Source organism: Hyperolius riggenbachi, chromosome 3, assembly GCF_040937935.1.
Source record: "Hyperolius riggenbachi isolate aHypRig1 chromosome 3, aHypRig1.pri, whole genome shotgun sequence".
NCBI classification, from domain to species: Eukaryota; Metazoa; Chordata; class Amphibia; order Anura; family Hyperoliidae; genus Hyperolius; species Hyperolius riggenbachi.
Window position 1 is genome coordinate 147,927,494 of NC_090648.1, and position 21,906 is coordinate 147,949,399.

The 21,906-nt window shown below is 46.2% G+C and overlaps 1 protein-coding gene and 1 long non-coding RNA gene across 2 annotated transcripts in view; one reads left to right on the top strand and one right to left on the bottom strand.

Annotated features, from left to right (window-relative positions):
- Positions 1–16,215, top strand: part of LOC137563088 (uncharacterized) — a 30,959-nt gene extending 14,744 nt beyond the window's left edge. Inside the window, exons 2-4 of the long non-coding RNA XR_011030242.1 lie at positions 6,327–6,564; positions 11,200–11,258; positions 16,070–16,215. This is a non-coding gene — a long non-coding RNA (uncharacterized lncRNA). The remainder of the gene's footprint in view (positions 1–6,326; positions 6,565–11,199; positions 11,259–16,069) is intronic.
- ALDH1A3 (aldehyde dehydrogenase 1 family member A3) overlaps positions 1–21,906 on the bottom strand; it is a 63,070-nt gene that overhangs the window by 9,863 nt on the left and 31,301 nt on the right. The window contains exons 6-11 of the mRNA XM_068275096.1: positions 15,991–16,119; positions 12,975–13,088; positions 10,103–10,205; positions 6,302–6,486; positions 3,835–3,999; positions 1,976–2,133 (exon numbers count right to left, since the gene is read on the bottom strand). Of these exons, the coding sequence (XP_068131197.1) occupies positions 1,976–2,133; positions 3,835–3,999; positions 6,302–6,486; positions 10,103–10,205; positions 12,975–13,088; positions 15,991–16,119 (854 nt within the window). The remainder of the gene's footprint in view (positions 1–1,975; positions 2,134–3,834; positions 4,000–6,301; positions 6,487–10,102; positions 10,206–12,974; positions 13,089–15,990; positions 16,120–21,906) is intronic.

Below are 21,906 nucleotides of genomic sequence, written 5' to 3' on the forward strand. Positions count from 1 at the left end.
CGTCACCGACGTCAGGACGTCATAGGGAATCTCGATCCACCCCTCAGCGCTGCCTGGCCCTCATTGGTCAGGCTGCGCAAGGGGCGGGGAGGTGGCTCGGCGGATTGCGGCGGATCGACGGCGAGCGGTAGCGAGCGGAAGTTACAAGCAGCTAGCAAAGTGCTAGCTGCTTGTAACAAAAAAAATTATGCAAATCGGCCCAGCGGGGCCTGAGAAATCCTCCTGCGCAGGTTACCCCGAGCTGAGCTCGGGATAACCGGCAAGGAGGTTAAAATGTAAATCTGGCTATGCTTAAGCATCACAAATTTAATTTCCTCCTTATGCGGCTTTCATGAAACTGTACAAAAAAGCTTGTCAGTCAAACAGGGCTCTGCTCTCTATCCAGCCTATTTGAGAATCATACAGTTGGGCAGCATGGTGGTGTAGTGGTTAGCGCTCTCGCCTTGCAGTGCTGAGTCCCTGGTTCAAATCCCAGCCAGGTCAACATCTGCAAGGAGTCTGTATGTTAGCTCTGTGTCTGCATGGGTTTCCTCTGGGCACTCTGGCTTCCTCTCACATCCCCAAAACATACAGATAAGTTAATTGACTTCCCCCTAAATTGACCCTAGACTATGATACATACACTACACAATACATAGACACATGACTTTGGTAGGAACCAGGGCCGGCCTTAGGTTTCACAGTGCCCTGAGTGTAACCAGATTTTGGGCCCCCCATTCATCCTCTTCGCACGGACACACATGCCCATGTGCAAGATGCCCCTTAGTGTATATAGGCAGATCCCCCCCCCCCTTTAGTGTATGTAGGCAGATCCCCCCTTTAGTATACATAGGCAAATCCCCCGTTTAGTATATATAGGCAGATCCCTCCACCCTTTAGTGTATATAGGCAGATCCCCCCTTTAGTATATATAAAGAGACCCCCTCTTTTAGTGTATATAGCTAGGCAGATAAATAGTGTATAGTGTACAAGCATATCCCCCTTTAGTGTATATAGGCAACCCCCCCTCCCCCCCCATTCCCCAACCAGGAGGCAGAAGATGGCCAGGAGTCAGGAGTGACAAGCAGGTCTCACTGATTAGTGCGCAGTGCAGACATCGCCTGTGAGCTAGGGGCGGGGCTACTGGCACGCACGGCTCACACAGACTCAGGAAGAGGACACGGCAGGTTCCTGGAGTCTTCGCCCCCATCACCACTCGCAGCAGCCAAAGACGGACCCGGAGCCCGCAGCTGCAGCCAGCAGGTAGAAATGTGGCCAGGCCCAGTTGAATGCACATCACGCGCGCCCCCTGGAAGCTGGGGCCGGTCGCTCAGGTCAAAGGCCGGCCATGGTAGGGACTAGATTGTGAGCCACTCTGAGGGACAGTTAGTGACAAGACAATATACCCAGTACAGCACAGTACAGCACTGCATAATATGTCAGCGCTATATAAATACTAAAATGAATAGTGCCCATTTTCTGGAAGGGGTGTTTAAAGAGTCATCACCTTCTGCTGCCTTGATGTGAGCAAGTGTAGCAAGGTCTTGGAAACAAGTTCTGCGCAGCATGAAGGGAGATTTGAAGAACAGATGTGAAGTTAAGGGAAACTGAAAGCCAAGCATACAGTGCAAACAATGAATGTAATGCCTGGTACACAATATGCAATTTCCCATCAGATAGACGGGCCGGATCAATTATTTCTGACAGGTCCAATCTTATTTACGATCCTTATTTTTCTGATTGATTTTGTATAGAAATGATTGTAAAATCAATCAGAAAAACTTTCCGAAGTCAGATTGGACCTGTCGGAAATAATCGATTTGGCTTGTCTATCTGTTGGGAAATTGCATGGTGTGTACCAGGTAAGGATTGGAGAGCTTAGATCATATGACCACCATTGCAATTCTGGAAGATAAAGGCCTTGTTTTATAAGATAACCCATCAAATGTAAATCAACTATCAAATTGCTATCCAGGTTAGTGGATGCAACACTCACCATACTGTCCCAGTTTGAAGGGCGGAGGCGATACTTAGTGCTTTGTCCAAGCTCTCAGTGAAAACCGCAGCTGTCAGTCCATATTCGGTGTCATTTGCCCTCTTTATCACATCTTCAATATTTTTAAACTTCAGAATGGACTGGACAGGTCCGAAGATCTGCAGTACATAAAGGCTTCAATGCTTACAAGATATTAGCACTGAGAAATTAGCTACAGTAAACAAGGTTAACAGAAACAGAATTCAGATAATTTATTACAAGGCATAGTACTATATGTACATATATTTATCGCATCATGTCACATGTCACTCCAGGTACGTTGTAAAAGGAACCCAAAGTTTGAGACCTATGGAAGCTGCCATGTTTATTTACTTTTAAACAATACCAATTGCCTGGCAGTGCTGACGATCTTTCTGGTCAGTAGGTTTTTAAAACACACACCTGAAACAAGCATGCTGCTAATCTTGTAAGATTTGTCATAGACATCTGATCTGCATGCTTGTTCAGGGGCTACGGCTTAAAATATTAGAGGCAGAGGATCAGCAGGACAGCCAGGCAATGTGCATTATTTAAAAGGAAACAAATGTCAGCCTCCATATCCCTCTCACCTCGGGTTCCCTTTAAGGGTCTTGCAGTGGGTATGTGTACCACCTAACATTAGCGCTGGTCATAGGGGGAGCTCAAATGATTTAAAAAAAACAGGCTCGTCCAGCGTTAATAGCCTGTGCCCAAATTAAATATTCCCACTGACTTGCAATAACTCGGAGAGGGGAATAGCAATAACGCCACTCAGAAGTTTGCCTGCAGCAGGGTGTGCCAACTTTCGGCCACGGCCATGTCAAATGTACGTGAAAGGAGGGATTGTGGGGGCAGTGTACAACAGAGCAGCTTCCTGTGGGGCGGTTAAAGGCTTGTATACCCTCTTTGAAATTATGGAACGACGGGTCCGTCGGACCCTCCCGCTGGGCGGGCGTTCCAGCGACAGTCCAGAGTGTGTACAGTCTGTCTGCAGACTGATAAGGCTGTTTTTGAGCGATCTGCCCGGCAGCTCGCTCAGAAACAGCCTTATCAGTCTGCAGACAGACTGTACACACGCTGAACTGTCGCTGGAACGCCCGCCGCACGGGAGGGTCAGACGGACCCGCCGTTCCATAATATCAAGCGTGTGTACGAGGCTTAAAGGGATACTGTAGGGGGGTCGGGGGAAAATGAGTTGAACTTACCCGGGGCTTCTAACGGTCCCCCGCAGAAATCCTTTGCCCGCGCAGCCGCTCACCGATGCTCCGTCCCCGCCTCCTGTTCACTTCTGGAATTTCAGACTTTAAAGTCTAAAAAACCACTGTGCCTGTGTTGCAGTGTCCTCGTTCCCGCTGATGTCACCAGAAGTGTACTGTGAAGGCCCAGTATGGTCTGTGTCTGCGCAGTATGCTCCTGGAGACATCAGCGGGAGCGAGGACACGGCAACACAGGCGCAGTGGTTTTCAGACTTTAAAGTCTGAAATTCCAGAAGTGAACTGGAGGCATGGCCGGAGCATCGGTGAGTGGCTGCGTGGGCCCAGGATGTCTGCGGGGGACCGTTAGAAGCCCCGGGTAAGTTCAACTCATTTTCCCCCAACCACCCTACAGTATCCCTTTAAGGGGGAACAATGCACTCAGCCAAGATGATCCGACACTCTTTCAGTGACACATCAGGGTGGCAATAAACATGCTAGATTCTCACCAGAGATGGCCCCACCTAGCCCACCTCAGAGTTTAGTACAGCGTGTGTATGCACCTAGCTTTCGCTACTATTCCTTAATATTAAATATGAAATATCAGTATTAAACAAATCTTCCTGATTAAAAGTTAGGCTAGTTTACCTCTTCCTTAGCGATCCTCATGTCATCTGTCACTTCAGAGAATACAGTGGGCTTAATGAAAAATCCTTTTTCTCCAATGGCAGAACCACCACACTCCAGTTTAGCTCCTTCATCCTTCCCGATTTGGATGAATTCCAAAACTTTATTGAATTGCTCCTTGTCAATCTAAGAGAACCAGGGAAAAAGTGACATTCACAAGAGAGCAGCGCAAACTGTATCTGTTCACTTAGTATTTAAACAAGAAGGTGGAATTGCTATATCCGGGAAACCAGATTTCTGTACTGTCTTGGCTCACTACCACCTGTGCTCTCTGTTTACATGGGTCCTGGACGTGGAAATCCAGAATCATGCATTCTCAAGCAATCCTGCATTATTTCTGCCTATAAGTAAGGAACTACATGTTTGGATTAGCATGTTTATCTGCTTAGGTACTGAATGAGGAATAGGGAAGGTGTATCCCTAAAGGCCCATACACACGTCGGATTTTTCCGTACAACGGGCCGTTTGAACGTCCCGTCGTTCAGTCGTCCGCACGCCAAATCGGGCGTGTGTACAGTCCGTCGTTCGGGTGATAAGACTGGTCGTTCGGAAAAATCCGACGTGTATGTGTATGGGCCTTATGACTGGATATCACCACCTTATCTGGCCCAGAGATTTAGACTTAGGGCCTGTTTCCACTACACGCAAATTGGATGCAGAAAAACTGACTCCAATGAATGCCTATGGGAAAATCTGCATCAGAAAAATTGCATTTAGAGGAAACAGGCCCATAGACATAAATTGTAGTCAGTTTTTCTGCATCCATTCTGCATCCAATCTGCATGTAGTGGAAAAAGGCCCTTAGTGTGTGTGTGTGTGTGTGTGTGTGTGTGTGTGTGTGTGTGTGTGTGTGTGTGTGTGTGTGTGTGTGTGTGTATGCGGTGGTGTGTGTGTGTGTGTGTGTGTGTGTGTGTGTGTGTGTGCGGTGGTGTGTGTGTGTGTGTGTGTGTGTGTGTGTGTATGCATGCGGTGGTGTGTGTGTGTGTGTGTGTGTGTGTGTGTGTGTGTGTGTGTGTGTGTGTGTGTATGCGGTGGTGTGTGTGTGTGTGTGTGTGTGTGTGTGTGTGTATGCGGTGGTGTGTGTGTGTGTGTGTGTGTGTGTGTGTGTGTGTATGCATGCGGTGGTGTGTGTGTGTGTGTGTGTGTGTGTGTATGCGGTGGTGTGTGTGTGTGTGTGTGTGTGTGTATGCATGCGGTGGTGTGTGTGTGTGTGTGTATGCATGCGGTGGTGTGTGTGTGTGTGCGTGTGTGTATGCATGCGGTGGTGTGATGTGTGTGTGTGTGTGTGTGTATATGCGGTGGTGTGTGTGTGTGTGTGTGTGTGTGTGTGTGTGTATGCATGCGGTGGTGTGTGTGTGTGTGTGTATGCATGCGGTGGTGTGTGTGTGTGTGCGTGTGTGTATGCATGCGGTGGTGTGATGTGTATATGCGGTGGTGTGTGTGTGTGTGTGTGTGTGTGTGTGTGTGTATGCATGCGGTGGTGTGTGTGTGTGTGTGTATGCATGCGGTGGTGTGTGTGTGTGTGCGTGTGTGTATGCATGCGGTGGTGTGATGTGTGTGTGTGTGTGTGTGTGTATATGCGGTGGTGTGTGTGTGTGTGTGTGTGTGTGTATGCATGCGGTGGTGTGTGTGTGTGTGCGTGTGTGTATGCATGCGGTGGTGTGATGTGTGTGTGTGTGTGTGTGTATATGCGGTGGTGTGTGTGTGTGTGTGTGTGTGTGTGTGTATGCATGCGGTGGTGTGTGTGTGTGTGTGTATGCGGTGGTGTGTGTGTGTGTGTGTATGCATGCGTTGGTGTGTGTGCGTGTGCGTGTGTGTATGCATGCGGTGGTGTGATGTGTGTGTGTGTGTGTGTATATGCGGTGGTGTGTGTGTGTGTGTGTGTGTGTGTGTATGCATGCGGTGGTGTGTGTGTGTGTGTGTATGCATGCGGTGGTGTGTGTGTGTGTGCGTGTGTGTATGCATGCGGTGGTGTGATGTGTGTGTGTGTGTGTGTATATGCGGTGGTGTGTGTGTGTGTGTGTGTGTGTGTATGCATGCGGTGGTGTGTGTGTGTGTGTGTATGCATGCGGTGGTGTGTGTGTGTGTGCGTGTGTGTATGCATGCGGTGGTGTGATGTGTGTGTGTGTGTGTGTATATGCGGTGGTGTGTGTGTGTGTGTGTGTGTGTGTGTATGCATGCGGTGGTGTGTGTGTGTGTGTGTATGCATGCGGTGGTGTGTGTGTGTGTGCGTGTGTGTATGCATGCGGTGGTGTGATGTGTGTGTGTGTGTGTGTGTATATGCGGTGGTGTGTGTGTGTGTGTGTGTGTGTGTGTGTGTATGCATGCGGTGGTGTGTGTGTGTGTGTGTATGCGGTGGTGTGTGTGTGTGTGTGTGTGTATGCATGCGTTGGTGTGTGTGTGTGTGTGTGTAGAATTCCGTCTATACCTGAGGCCCCTGTTCTGTTTTGCAGTCAAAGGGATCTCCAAGCATCCGCCTCTTGGCATAGTCCACACTGCGTCTTACAAACTCCGGGTACACAGATTCCTCCACATAGACCCTTGAGGCTGCCGTGCAGCACTGGCCTTGGTTGAAAAAGACTCCTTGATGGGCACACTCCACAGCCAGCTCCACTGGTGGCACAGAAAAAAATAATCAGGACACTATCCTCTATTATTACCTGTAAGATACCTGAGGGAAAGCTACATAAGGTAAGCACAGAGGTATGTTCATGCAATTCACTTATCAGTAAGGTTTTAGGAAGTGGGAGGTAACTGTAGTGCCTAGCGGAAACCCAGGCACATAAAGGTATGACATACAAACTCCACACAAGCAAGAGTGCTACCCACCACACCATCATGCTGCATCATCACTGTACTACAGCCTGGGCTCCTCCAAGATACTAGCCATTCAAAGGGAATCTGAAGTGTAATAAAAGTGGGCAGTTTATCGTACCTGAGGCTCAGCCCCTGACACAGGAAACCAGGATTCAAATCTCAGCTCTTCCTGTTCAGTAAGCCAGCACCTATTCAGCCCCTGATGAGTACGCATGTACGAAAAGCGTAGGATGGAGCTACAGGCGTGGGGAGTCGTCTTGGAGAACTTTGTACTAAGATATGCTCGTTTTTGTTGTGGAACATGTGAGTGCACTAATTTTACATTTTTTAATAAATGAATGGTTTTACGCTATGAGGGGTTCCTTCAGTTATTAGGTCATACTTAGGAAGGATTGGTATTGCTCCATTTGGTGATCCATGTGCTGAGATTGCATTGCTGAAACCTGCTGGGATTAAGCTAAGCGTGGTTGGCTGTCTTATAATTTAGACGGCAGAATACAAGGTGAGAGGCCACTTGTGTTTTTGTGGAAGGTGTGGTGCACTAGAGGGAAGTTTGGGAACCTCGGAGGTGTATGGTGCTTTTAATGCTGTCTGTGACCTGGCAGCCATGATATATGGTGAGGACCTGTGAAACGTATTCATCTGGTGGAAGCACACACGGAAATCTGTCATTCAGCACTGGGTGCGGTGGGAAAAGATTTTCATACAGTATTATGCTATGGTCGGTTCTTCTTTTTTCTCGAGTAATATTACTGCACAGAGGAAGAATTTGGATACATGGGAGTGCAGTGTCTTGAAAGAAATTGGAATATACATCATATGCTTGGTGACTGTTGCTGCAATCCATGGACACGTAATTAATTGGACTAGAATTGGATACGTGTGGATATTTACTATACACACAATTTGGTTTTGGTTGGTTTGTTTGTTGTTTTTGCTTTTTAGGAGCCTGGTGAAGTGAGCGCACATATACATAGGAATTTTTTATTCAGGGAGGAGACCTTGGGCAAGACTCCCTAACACTGCTAATGCCTATCCAGCGCCCTAGTGGCTGCAGCTCTGGCGCTTTGAGTGCGCCAGGAGAAAAGCACAATATAAAAGTTATTTGTCTTCTTCCAGCCGCCTGGATTCCTCCTGGTCCCTTGCCCTCATTCCACACTGCTCCCATGGGCGTCCGCACATATGGCAAAACCGGGCATCTGCCCGAGCCTGGCCGCCCGCTGCCCCCCCCCCCCCCCCCCTGGCCGCGTGCCCGTGCAGCCAGCAGGAGGGGAACAGCACAGAGAAGAGAGAGAGCTATGGGCACAGTGGGGAAGGGCGGACGTCTCCCCCCCCCCTTCCCTCACCTTAGGGGGCTCTCTCTCCCTCGCTGTCCCCTCCGGAATGAAGTGTGCAGCGGCTGGCCAGCGGGCGGAACTTACCTCGTCTCGCTCCTGCGCCGGAAGTTCTGGTGCCGCACTCTGGTCTGGATCAGACCAGAGTAGCGGCTAATCCATCCGGCGCGTGCGACGAGAGGAGGTAAGTTCCGCCCGCTGCCCAGCCACTGCACACTTCATTCCGGACTCCGGAGGGGAGAGCGAGAGAGGGAGGGAGAGCTCCCTAAGGTGAGTGCCCATAGCTCTCCCTCTTCTCTGCGCTGCTCCCCTCCTGCTGGGGCACACATGGCCGCTTTTTCTGGGGACATATACCCCTGCCTACATATACTGGGACATATCCCCCTGGCTACATATACTGGGACATATACCCTGCCTACATATACTGGGACATATACCCCTGCCTACATATACTGGGACATATCCCCCTGGCTACATATACTGGGACATATACCCCTGCCTACATATACTGGGACATATACCCCTGCCTACATATACTGGGACATATACCCCTGCCTACATATACTGGGTACATATACCCCTGCCTACATATACTGGGCACATATACCCCTGACTACATATACTGGGCACATATACCCCTGGCTACCTGTTCTGGGGACATCTCTACCCCTGGCTACCAGTTCTGGGGACATCTATACCGCTGGCCACCTGTTCTGGGGACACCTATAGACCTGGGGCTACCTATTTTTGGGGAACCACTGCTGTCAGATTGAGTGTATTTTGGGGAACTGCTGCCAGGTGACAGGTGTCTACATATTAAGGCGGCATTCTGCCTATTTATGTGAAAAGCTGTCTATTTATGTGCCTCATGACTGCTGAATTTGTCTTGTTGCGGGCCTCATGGTTACTGACTTTGTCTTGTTGGGGGCCTCATGATTTGTTGGGGGCCTCAAGATTGCTGAATTTGTCTTGTTGGGGGCCTCATGATTGCTGAATTTGTCTTGTTGGGGGCCTCATGATTGCTGAATTTGTCTTGTTGGAAGCCTCATGATTGCTGAGTTGGTCATGTTGGGGGCCTCATTATTGCTGAATTTGTCTTGATGGGGGGGGGGGGGGCTCATTATTGCTGAATTTGTCTTGTTGGGGGTCACATGATTGCTAACTGCGAGACTATGGAAAAAGCTGAATCATCATCATATGAGACAATAGCATTAAACCTACTTTTTACGATTTTTAAAACAGAAAATGAAACTGGGAGGTTCTAAAAAAATGAATAATTTTTTCAGGAGTACGATGGATGAAATTGTTTATCTTCACAGTTTATTTTCAACTTAATTTTCCATAATGTTCATGTATGAGTTAAAACGTTTGTATTTAGTTTAAATTGCTGTTGGCACTTTGATAGTAAAGTGACTTTGCAGTTTGGACACTCGACCTCCAAAAGGTTCGCCACCACTGTCCTAATCTAATGTCCCACCATTGCTTAGTTCATGTAAACTTGTCTCCACCCACGACCACACCCACATTCTGGTTCATGACCACACCCATTTTTCGGTATGACGTAGCTCCATTTTTTGGTGCGCTATGCGCGCCACACAACACCAACCCAGATTTGCGGCGCGTCCCCGCTTTTTACTCCCCACTTTTTGCCCCCGCTTGGAAAATTTTCTGCGGACGCCCATGACTGCTCCATTCATCCACTGTCCCCCTCTGAATGCTGCATGCGCAGCCATGTGCCCTGTGCCTCATCCATCAAGCTCCCATGGCTGGAAGCATTATGTGTTTGCTCAGTATGTAAAAATTGCCAGTGTGTGTGCGCAGAATGCTTCTGGACACAAGAGCGCAATCTAGGAGGCGGGCGGTCAGGGCCACGCATGCGCAGCAACCTGCGACTGCCCAAAATGGCCAGTTTATGGGGGGACAGCAGCTGAATGGAGTAGCAAGGAATGACAGCGAAGGATCAGGAGAACTTCAGGGGTCTAAAAGAAGCCCTTTAGGTACCCTTTAAGAACTAATAATTAACAATAGATACCGAGGTCAGGACATAATGAAAAGCCGTAATGTAGCACATAACTCACAGTCAGCATCAGCAAATACAATGCAGGGGTTTTTCCCACCAAGCTCCAAAGTGACTCTCTTCAGATTACTGGCAGAGGCGGCTTCCTTGACCAATTTACCAACCTATGCAGATAAAGAACACAAACAGACATCACTGCTAAAGCAGCCATCACATGAAACTTAGCTGAACAACAGTCAGTAACTGTGCCTATCCAGTAAAGGGAAAACATAGCTTTAGACAGAGAGAATCCTTGGGATTTCAAAGGCTGTAATGCATAGCTCCCAACTATCCCTCTTTCGGAGGGACAGTCCCTCTTTGGAAACCAAATCCCCCGTCTATCTTTCTTCCTCACTTGTCTCTCTTTCAGGACTTATGTACAGACTAGATGACCTAAGTCACACCACCGCCGACGAATGTCAGTGCACATGCGTGCGTACCTCCCTGCCGCGTGCACGCGCACCTGTCCGCCCGCACACACGCCCGCCTGCCTCCCTGGCTCCGTCCTGTCCCAATGGCTGTCCATGCTGCAGATGCACAGTAGCACAAACGCACGGACACAGGGACAGGATGATGCAGAGACACTTAGGTTTTATTACATAGTATTATATGTATTTTTCTACTAAAAAATGTGCTTAATTGGCTCTAAACTTTATTCCCATCCTTTAAATTGATATACTTCTTAATTTCAAATGTTAAAATAAAGAAAAACTAATGATGATAGAAAGGACCAGAGTGGTTTAAATTCTAAAATGACATGTTTTGCTTATGTGTTTTTAGTGGTATGCATGGCTAGGGGTGTGGCAGGGGAGTGATTAGGGGTGTGGCAGGGGCGTGGCTTAAAGTGTCCATCTTTCTCATCTCAAGTTGGGAGGTATGGTAATGTGAACTCTGGCAAACAGAAGATGGGGGACAGAAATACCATTTTGGCAGTTATAATTCTTTTATTTGTTGTGGTCTCTACTTCAGGCGGAGATTTGTTTCTGAACTGCTGCTATTACCGTATATCTTTCATTTGGCTGCTATACAGGGGCTTAGTTTTATAGGGGAGCAGTACCTCCAACTGCTGATGGGTCTGTGGCTGTGAAGGGCCCTAACTGCTTATTTTCCTCCTTTCAGATACTGCAGGGGTTCATTCTGGAGACCAGGTGTTGTGGATACACTTGTTATGGGTGAAGGTAATATGATGTCCACTCTTGTTATATGACCCCATGGTAGGTAGGCTCCATGCAGTGGGTGTCACCAGGAGGTGAAGGGGAAAGTTTTGCTGGGCCCTCATGATTTCTAGTTATGCCCCTGTTGTTATATGCTGCATAAATTAAATGCTAAAAAAATGTTTTTGTTTTTTTCTGTGTGTCTTCATTTCGGGCTGCAAAACAACTAAACATGAATATTTTGAAGAAGTTGATTGATTTCTATATTCACTGTGTGATCATGTTGTACAAAGAAAACCATATAACTATTTTGACAAACTCAGACATGTAATGTCCATCACAGATCACTAGAGGGCACTAAAGTCATATTATTTTTAACATATACAAAGTAGAAGCAGGAGTAGAGTGTTGAGCTGTGTTAGCAAATAGGAAAAGCTAGAAGTTTTGAATCAGGATGATACCATTTATTGGCTAACTTAGAGGTAAAAAAGGTAAGCTTTCAGCTAGTAAGCCCTTTTCAGACATTGTTCCTGTATACTGACAAGATGTTAGAACAAAGTCTAAACAAAGTCTATACAGGAACAAATTCTAAAGAATGTCATATTGCTGTATGTCACCCCTAAATATTGTCTGTAACCTAAATTAATGTTCAGCGCTGCGTAATATGTTGGCGCTTTATAAATACAATAAATAATAATAATAATAAGAATGCTTCTTAGCCTGAAAGCTTACTTTTTTTTTACCTCTAAGTTAGCAAAAAATTGTATCATCCTGATTCAAAACATATAGGTGAAACCTTGGATTGGGAGTAACTTGGTTTAAGAGCACTTTGCAATACAAGCAAACATTTTTGTGAAATTTTTGACTTGATATACAAGCAACGTCTTGATATACAAGCAAAAAAAAAAACAAAAAAGTATACATGTGTTACATCATCTCAACTGGGATGATAGTTCTTCTCCCTTTGGCGCTGCAGGATTGTTCTTAATTGTACTTGATCTGAGTGTAGAGACTGCAAAATCACATTTCCATGAAATCTGCAAAATTAACTAACATGGGATACGTTCCTTGTTAGAGCCACACAGCCCTGTTTCTAGGGGCATGCAGGCTGTGCGGCCGGACTGAGTGCTGAGGGAGGGGGGGGACATGATGGAGAGAGAGCCACGGCTGCGGGGAGGGCGGCCCAACTTCTCCCTCCCTTCCTCTCCCGGGGCCACCCTCCGTGCTCCCCCTCCGCTGCAAAGTTAGTGAAGCAGGAAGCGTTCAATAGAGCAACTCACCTTCCTGCCGTTCCAATCGGCGATCACTTGTCGCTGGTCTCCTCCTGTGCATAGCCACGTATACACACTCTACTTCCTGCTAAACAGGTGATCGGCGATTGGAACATATATTATCGTTTTCATTGTTATAAACTATATTTTTAGATTTTTATTACAAGTAGAAACAATAAAATATGATTATAGACAATATCAGTAAATTTTGGCTACACCACGCACCCTTTTTTCCAAGTGCCCTTTTTTGATGTATGCAAGGTTAAGGAGACACACCTTGGGGCTGCATGGTACCAGAGTCCTCATCACATCATGATGGCTTAAATATGAAGGCATTGCAAATTGTATGCAGCTTGGAACTGAGTCAATCAAAATCAACAGGAAGTGCATTTGATTGGCCCAGTTTCAAGCTGCATACAATTTACATTACATTTGCATGCTAGCCAGAATATGCATATTGAGTAAATACCTCTGTGGAACCAGTGAAAGCAACTTTGTCTATGTTGGGATGGTGAGAGATGGCAGCTCCAGCTGTTGGTCCGTATCCTGGCACTATATTAACAACCCCAGCAGGGAACCCGGCCTGCAGGAAACGAGAAAGAGATAGCTGAATAGTTCAGTTTGATACAATAGTTTCACTTTAATACAAAAGTATGTATGTATATGTGGCCTGCAGCAGTACATCTCTGTACCAGATGACTTATGTGTGGTGCTTATGTGGCCAGATGAAGAGCTTGGCCATTTTCAGAGGTCAGATTAGGTGAGAAATAAGGGTGGGTTAGTGGGAACGTTCTTAGTGTCAGAGTTAGGTTAGGTCACTCCTTGATTATTAATTAGGAATTGGCAGAACTATGTGTTGCAGTCCACAGCCTTCTGTGCATTTTTAAGATGATCTTTTGAATCAGGATGATACCATTTATTGGCTAACTTAGAGATGGATAAACAGTGAGCTTTCGACTTATAAAAAGCCTTTTTTATAAGTCGAAAGCTCACTGTTTATCCATCTCTAAGTTAGCCAATAAATGGTATCATCCTGATTCAAAACTTCTTGCTTTTACTCATGGCTAACACGGTACAACACTTTACTGCTTCTACTTTAAGATGATCTGTCAGCTCAATAGCAATTTTTATCAACTATGAAATCAGTACAAATTGTGTTCTCCTGCTCCAGCAGTAAATCCTGTCTCCCTGCATATTTAATTTAATATCTGCACAAAGCAAGTAGCATTGCAGTTGTGGTAGATAGTGATGTTGCGAACCTCCGATTTTCGGTTCGTGAACCCTGTTCGCGAACCTCCGCGAAAGGTTCGGTTCGCGAAAAAGTTTGCGAACCGCAATAGATTTCAATGGAGAGGCAAACTTTGAAAAATAGAAAAAATTCTACCGGCTGAAAAAATGATAGAAAACATGTTTCAAGGGATCTAATACCTGGAGGCAGACATGATTGAGTGAAATACACATCAAAAGTCCCAGGCAAAAATCTAGATTTCACATAAACCCCTATTTTATGGTCAATTTTCAATTACAGGCCTCCCCTGCTCTCCCTTCCTCCTCCCTCAGGAGGGTCTCATCTGCCAGGGAATTATAGTATTTCAAAAGCCAGCTTACATACCGTGGCTGGGAATTGAACCCAGGTCTCACTGTGTGGTGGGCAAGTACCTTAACCGCTGTACCACCAACACTACTAACTGAAGCTAGCCTAGCATGTACCATTTCTGCTCAATCCAAGAGAAAAATTAGACAAGACAAACAACATTTATATCACCCTTTTCTCCTGGCGGACTCAAAGCACCAGAGCTGCAGCCACTAGGGCACACTCTATAGGCAGTAGCAGTGTTAGGAAGACTTGCCTAAGGTCTCCTACTGAATAGGTGCTGGCTTACTGAACAGACAGAGCCGAGATTCAAACCCTGGTCTCCTGTGTCAGAGGCAGAGCCCTTAACCATTACACCATCCAGCCACTGCTTAAGGATTTGTAGCCAGGCATGGCCTTGCCTTTTGTGTTCAACAGTTGTCCAAAGAGAACCCCAGTTAGCCAGGCACTGTACCACCAACACTACATGCTGAAGCCAGCCTAGCATGTACCATTTATGCTCAATCCATTTATGCTAAAAAATACAAGAGAGAGAGGGAGAGAGAGAGAGGGAGAGAGAGAGAGAGAGAGAGATGAATCTACCTGGCTATCTGGGGTTCTCTTTGGACAACTGTTGAACACAAAAGGCAAGGCAATGCCTGGCTACAAATCCTTAGGCAGTGGCTGGATGGTGTAATGGTTAAGGGCTCTGCCTCTGTCACAGGAGACCAGGGTTCGAATCTCGGCTCTGTCTGTTCAGTAAGCCAGCACCTATTCAGTAGGAGACCTTAGGCAAGTCTTCCTAACACTGCTACTGCCTATAGAGTGTGCCCTAGTGGCTGCAGCTCTGGTGCTTTGAGTCCGCCAGGAGAAAAGGGTGACCTTTACATTGTATTACACAGGGCGACCTTTTCTGATGAATGGAGCTGCTGACTTTGAGAAAAAGTCGCCCTGTGTAATACAATGTAACTATGGAGAGATGGATATCATTTTAAAGCTCTCTTTCTCCTCTTTCTGACGACCCCTAAATCGTCGCCCTATGCCTTTTAGTTTTCTCTATTTTCGTGATCGAAATCGCGGCCGCGGGAATTTCAATCGCAAAAATAGCGAAAACTAAAAGGCGTAGGGTGGCGGTTTATATATCATTGGAAAGAGGAGAAAGAGAGCTTTAAAATGATATGTATCTTTCCATAGTTTTTGCACTGCTCAGAGTCCCTTTAATTTAGTCTGAACAAAAATGGAATTTCACTTTAAAGTTAGGATCAAGACAATCAATACGTCAGCTGGCACTTGCCAAATAAATGTGTTTAATTGTTGCAGACCAAGCCAACGTTTTGGGACACGCAGGTCCCTTCATCAGGGCATAACAAGTCTGTTAATCAAAACCACATGGACCAATGTCCAGGCAATCAGCCTCTAAACAGTCGCTAGCAAGCAAAGTGTATTCCATGGAGATTGCTGCATAATACACATTGCTTGCTGGCCAGTGTTTAGAGGCTGACTGCCTGGATATCGCTAAAGTGAGAAGCATTTAGAGGCTGACAGATTTCATTTTAAACAATAAAAATTGCCTAGTTGCCCTGCTTATCCTTTTACTCTAATACTTTTAGCCATAGACCCTGAACCAGCATGCAGATCAGATGTTTCTGACAGAATTCTAACAAGGTTAGCTGGATGCTTGTTTCAGGTGTGAGATTCAGGCACTAGTGATGCCAGAGAGATAAGCAGGGCTGCTAGGCAACTGGTATTGTTTAAAAGGATATAAATATGGCAGCCTCCCTACACTTCTCATTTGTGGTCCCCTTTAAGTTAGGATGAGGTTGCAGAGTTTGGGGAAGGTGTCAGCTGGTGAGGGTTTGGAGATACTGTATCAGTGTTCATTTTCTATTTGTGTATATATCTGCAGTTGTACCTCTTTTACTAGCGATGCCATGTAGAGAGATGTGAGTGGGGTCTGTTCTGCAGGCTTTATCACCAGTGTGTTTCCACAGCACAGCGCTGGAGCCATCTTCCAGACCAACATCATCAGAGGGAAGTTCCACTGAAACAACACCATGAAGACTGATATTACTCATAAGCAACGGAAAATGTAAATGTTTGGGAAAACAGCAAATAAATGGCAAAGAGCGCGGTTTAATTATTGTATTTTGTACCTTTATTTAAGACCTTTGAAACGTATGGCATTTGTAGACTACATAAATGCAGAAGGCCACGTTCCAAACAAATTAGACTAAAAAAGTGGAGTATTGATTTATAGCTGCAATGAGACCAGCTTACCCACCACACAGTCTTTGCAGATACTGGCAATATAAATGCATCCCTTTGCTTTGTAAAGATTCTAACAGCATGCTAAAATCAGTCACTTTTTCTGGTGTGTGTGTGTGTGTGTGTGTGTGTGCGTGCGTGCGTGCGTGCGTGCGTGCGTGTGAGAAACGAAAATAATTTCAGCTGTAGGTGTGCTGAATAGCTACCTGTTACCACAGAAAACAATGATAAAAACAAATGGGCCTTAAAGGGAACCAGAGACGAAGCACCCTTGTGTATTTTACCATATATATCAGTAAGAACATTAGAGAAAACACTTAAAGAGACACTGAAGCGAAAAAAACAATATGATATAATGAATTGGTTGTGTACTATGAATAATTACTAGAAGTTTAGCAGCAAAAAAATATTCTCATATTTTTATTTTCAGGTATATAGTGTTTTTTCTAACATTGCATCATTCTATAATATGTGCAGATTACACAACACTCAGCATTCAAAATTATTCTTTCAGAGCAGTCTGTGAACTAATGACCTCTCCTCTGGCAGAGAAAAAGTAAATAGTTCAATAACACTTGAGATAATAAAAGTCAGATAACAGCCCTCTCCACGACTTTGAAAGTCGCAGAGCTTAATTGCTTTTTTGCATAGAGATAACAACTGGAGTTTCTTAACTCTTCCTGTACTGGAAACAATTAGACTGATGTATCTGATCTTAATGTTTTATTTCTTAGCTGTACTACACATACAAATCATAATATCATAATTTTTTTTTCGCTTCAGTGTCTCTTTAAGGTGCCCATACACCTAACGATTTTGCCGCCAATATACAGCAGATTCGATCACTGTGATCGAATCTGCTGTGAAATCGTTGCGCAAACACTGACAGAACGATCGATTTCCATCCGAAATCAATCATTCCCGTCGATTCCCGTCGAGCCGTCCGTGCGGAAGATTATTCTCAATCGACGGCGGGTCGGGAGTGCGTCGATAGCGGCATTCGAATGCCCGACGACCGACGCAATACAGCTGCAATACATTACCTGCTCCGCCGGCGCGACTCCCCCGGTCTCCACTGTCTTCTTCTCCGCGCTGGTCTCCGGGTCCGGCAGGCTTCACTTCTTCCTGTCTGTGGGAAGTTTAAACAGTAGAGGGCGCTCTACTGTTTAAACTTCCCCCAGACAGGAAGAAGTGAAGCCTGCCGGACCCGGAGACCAGCGCAGAGAAGAAGAGAGCAGAGACCGGGGGAGTCGCACCGGCGGAGCAGGTAATGTATGCGGGCATGCGGGCGGGGGGGGGGGGGGCAGCGGCAGCACCACCACCACAGATTGTGATCGCTTTCATGCTGAAATCGATTCACAATCTGTTTGCAGTAAAGGCAGCCATACGATCCCTCTCTGATCAGATTCGATCAGAGAGGGATCTATCTGTTGGTCGATCTGATGGCAAATCGTCCAGTGTATGGCTACCTTTACCATGCTCTCTGTTTCATCCTCACTGCTAAAAGTGTCTGTTATCAGCTGTGATAAGAATCCCGGACTGAGCATTCAATCTGGCTTTGCAGGGAATAATTATAGCTGAGTCATTATAGCAGAGCTACAAGGGGGCAGGCTTGGGCTTGAAAAGACACCAGAGAAGACAGACTCAGCTATAATCTTTCCGTAGCAAAGCTAGACTGAGTGCTCATTCGGGGATTCTTATCAGAGGTGATAACAGATTAAACAGAGAACAATGAAACAAAGAGCAGATTAGGAGTTTACTGTCATGTTCCCACTGATTTATAAGGTAAAATACAAGAGGGTGCTTCATCTCTGGTTCTCTTTAAAGTGGAATGAAACTCCATAATAACTGGAAAAAAAAAAAAAAAATCGTACAATAAGAAATTATTTATTTAGCATACCTATCCTGTTCACTGTTAGATTTAAGAAAAATGTGATATGATCCATATTCACTGTTTCTCTGGGATTTTTTTTAACCCAGCGTGGTGTTAATTTACTGCATATTTTACAGATTACTGCCCCTCCCACAGAAAACATCACCTAGATAACAGGCTCACATCACTGTGTAAACTTTTCAATGACCTTCTGGTCATAGTGTCCTTAGTGTCCTATTTCCATTTTGAGGTAAGCTTGTTACTATAGCTACAAAAACAAGACAAAAAAAAAACAGTTCAGCAAAGGCACACAGACCAGGTTAAACTAAAATAAAAATTATGGGACAAATAGGGACCTATTTTAGAAAAAAAGAGGTTTACATATGTACATACGAAAGGGCACACCCTGGATCTTATATTTCATTCCGGACTTTTAATATCACACATGGATATAAACCCAGTGGTATGGTCAGACCACCACACCATCCACTTCTCTCTGACAGCACCAGCGATAAAACACAGAGGGAAAGAACTCATAAAATACCGTTCACTGAAAGATGTCTCACCCCAGCACGTTCAGAATATCCTCAACTTCGACGCATTAACCAATCATTGCGCAGACCCAGACTCCATGGTCCTGATTTACAACCATGCAGTGTCATCTGCCTATGACGCCCTCGCTCCAGTTCGCATCAAACGATCTACACCACTTCACCATGCACGGTGGTTTGACAGCTCACTAAAGGACCTAAAGAAAGAAGTGCGCAGACTAGAAAGGAAGTGGCGAAAATCTCAGAATTCAAAAGATAAACACACCCTTGTCTCTCACCGGGAAAGCTACCAAAATGCGATCACCAAGAAAAAATCCTCCTACCTATCACAGGAGATCGCAAAGGCCGCCAACAGACCAGCCCAACTATTCCGCACAGTTGATAGACTATGTAATCCATCCTGTCTAAAACCCACTATAACTCCCTCAAAGGAGCTATGTGAGAAATTTGCCTGCTACTTTGCTGACAAAGTATCTTCTATTCGGTCTCTCATTCAGTCCACAGCACCCAAGACTCATGCAACTAATGGAAATAGCTGCAAAAACAACCTAACACCCTGGACTGATTTCAAAAGTATTAGTGAGGAAGAGATCTCAGACACCCTCTGTCGTCTCCACCAGACAACCTGCGACCTGGACCCTGGACCAACTAAACATATGCTGAAATGCCCTGACCTGCTTGGTCCAGCATTTCACAAAATAGTAAATTGCTCTCTGCAAGCAGGGAGGTTTCCTACCTCTCTAAAAGAAGGAATCATCAAGCCCCTTCTCAAAAAACCTTCCATGGATCCAGATGCTATGAGCAGCTACAGACCTGTCTCCAACCTCCCCTTATTAGGTAAAGTTATTGAAAAGGCTGTCTATCTGCAACTTGAAACCAGGCTGTCAGTAAACAACATCCTGGACCCTCTACAATCTGGCTTTAAGAAACACCACAGCTGTGAAACAGCCCTCATCCAAGTCTGCAACGATCTGCTCATGGCAAGGGACAGAGGGGAATGCTCCATCCTAATCCTGTTGGATCTCTCAGCTGCTTTTGATACAGTTGACCATGAAGTCCTGCTTAACAGACTGCAGGAGTACTGTGGCATCAGTGGATCAGTCCTCCAGTGGTTCAGATCATTCCTGACTGACAGAACACAGAGAGTATCCCTAGGACCTATAATGTCCAAACCTGCACCTCTACAATTCGGAGTGCCACAAGGATCAATCCTATCCCCTCTGCTGTTTGCAATCTACATGTTGCCACTCGGTACACTTATCCAACGACATGGCCTGACGTACCACTGCTACGCCGATGACACACAGCTATACCTGTCCTTCAAACCTGGTGGAACAGACCCTACTCCAAAAATAAACTCTTGCTTAGCTGAGCTTCAGGCATGGATGAATGATAACTGGTTGAAACTGAATGCTGACAAAACTGAGGTCCTGTTTGTCCAAAGCCAGTGCTCGCCATCAAAACAGCTCTATCCTAAAGCAACACCAATCAGGATTGGGAATTCAGACATAAACAGCTCCAACCTTGTGCGCAGCCTTGGCGTACTAATCGATGGGGAATTGAGTTTCAGAAACCAAATTTCATCTGTAGTTAAATCTTCCTTCTTTCATATGAAGAACATTGCAAAGATTAAACATCTGATTCCCCCAGAGGATCTTCAAACCCTAGTCCACGCCTTCATCACATCACGGCTGGACTACTGCAATGCCCTTTATGCTGGCCTCCCCAAAAAAGACTTGCGTCGCCTGCAATTAGTGCAGAATGCTGCTGCCAGATTGCTAACAAACCAGCCTCGCCACTGTCACATTACACCGATCCTTCGCTCACTGCACTGGCTACCAGTAGAATGGAGAATACTCTTCAAGATTGGACTGCTGACATTCAAATCCCTGCACAATCTGGGCCCTGGATACATGAAGGACTTGCTGAAGCTGCACCACACCTCTCACAACCTCAGATCAGCAAGTTCTATAAACTTGGTCACTCCCAGAGTGCACCTCAAAAAATCTGGAGACAGAGCCTTCTGTCATGCTGCCCCTACTCTTTGGAACTCCCTACCACACCCAGTAAAGACAGCACCATCCCTGGAGCTATTCAAATCCAGACTGAAAAGCCACCTGTTTAGCCTGGCATTTCCAGATTTATAAAATTCTTCCCCTGTACCACGATGGTCGGAGCCATGCTTATGCGCTTTGAGTCCCACGGGAGAAAAGCGCTTTACAAATGTTATTTGTTGTTGTTGTTGTTGTTATTTGGGGCACTAACTATTTTGGGGCAATTTTTTATTTGTGAATGTTAAAACCCCCTTTAAGTTGCATTCATAGCGATCAGGGCTCATATATGCAATTCACTTTCTCACCTGAGTTTTCTCCCAGGAGATATTTTCACAACTTGTAAATATAATGCCTTTAACCTTTTCGGGACCATGTTAATGAGATCCTACGCCGCACTTGTGGCTGTTCTAGCCTGATGCGGCGTAGGATCTACGCCGGCCCGCAATTTCCGCTCCCGACGCGATCGTGCGCACCCGGAGGGGGAGATTAAGCTGTCATATGACAGCCGACATCTCCCCCGAGTGATCAGCAGCCATCGCGTATGGCTGCTGATCACGTGATCACTACGATCGCCGTCGGATCGTAGTGATCAGTTTGACAGCTGCGGCGGCAGGGGGGGAAAGAAGAGGATCCACTCACCTCCCTGCCGTTCCAGCGACGATCGGCACCCCCCTCCGCTCTGGCCGGCATCTCCGCTCCGTCTGACGTCAGCGCCGGGTCCCGGCGACCCGGAACTGATCTTCAGACAGAACGGAGATGCCGGCCGGAGAAGAGGGTCCCGTGCGGCTCATCGCTGGAGCCTGGAAGGTAAGTGAAGGCTGCGGGCAGAAGGGGGAGGCACAGGCCACCATGGGGGACACCACTCTAGCCAGCCACACACGGGATCCGGCCGCCTGACCCCCCCAAACGCGCGCACCCCCTTCCCGCGCAAAATGCCTGGTTCTTAAGGGGGGGTAGGTGGCCGGTCCCGAAAAGGTTAAAGGACACCCAAGGTGAAAATAAACTAATGAAATGACTTTTTAAGATATTCCACAGTTTTATTTTATATTTAAATCTACTTTTTAAGTTTTTACCGTTTTATTGTT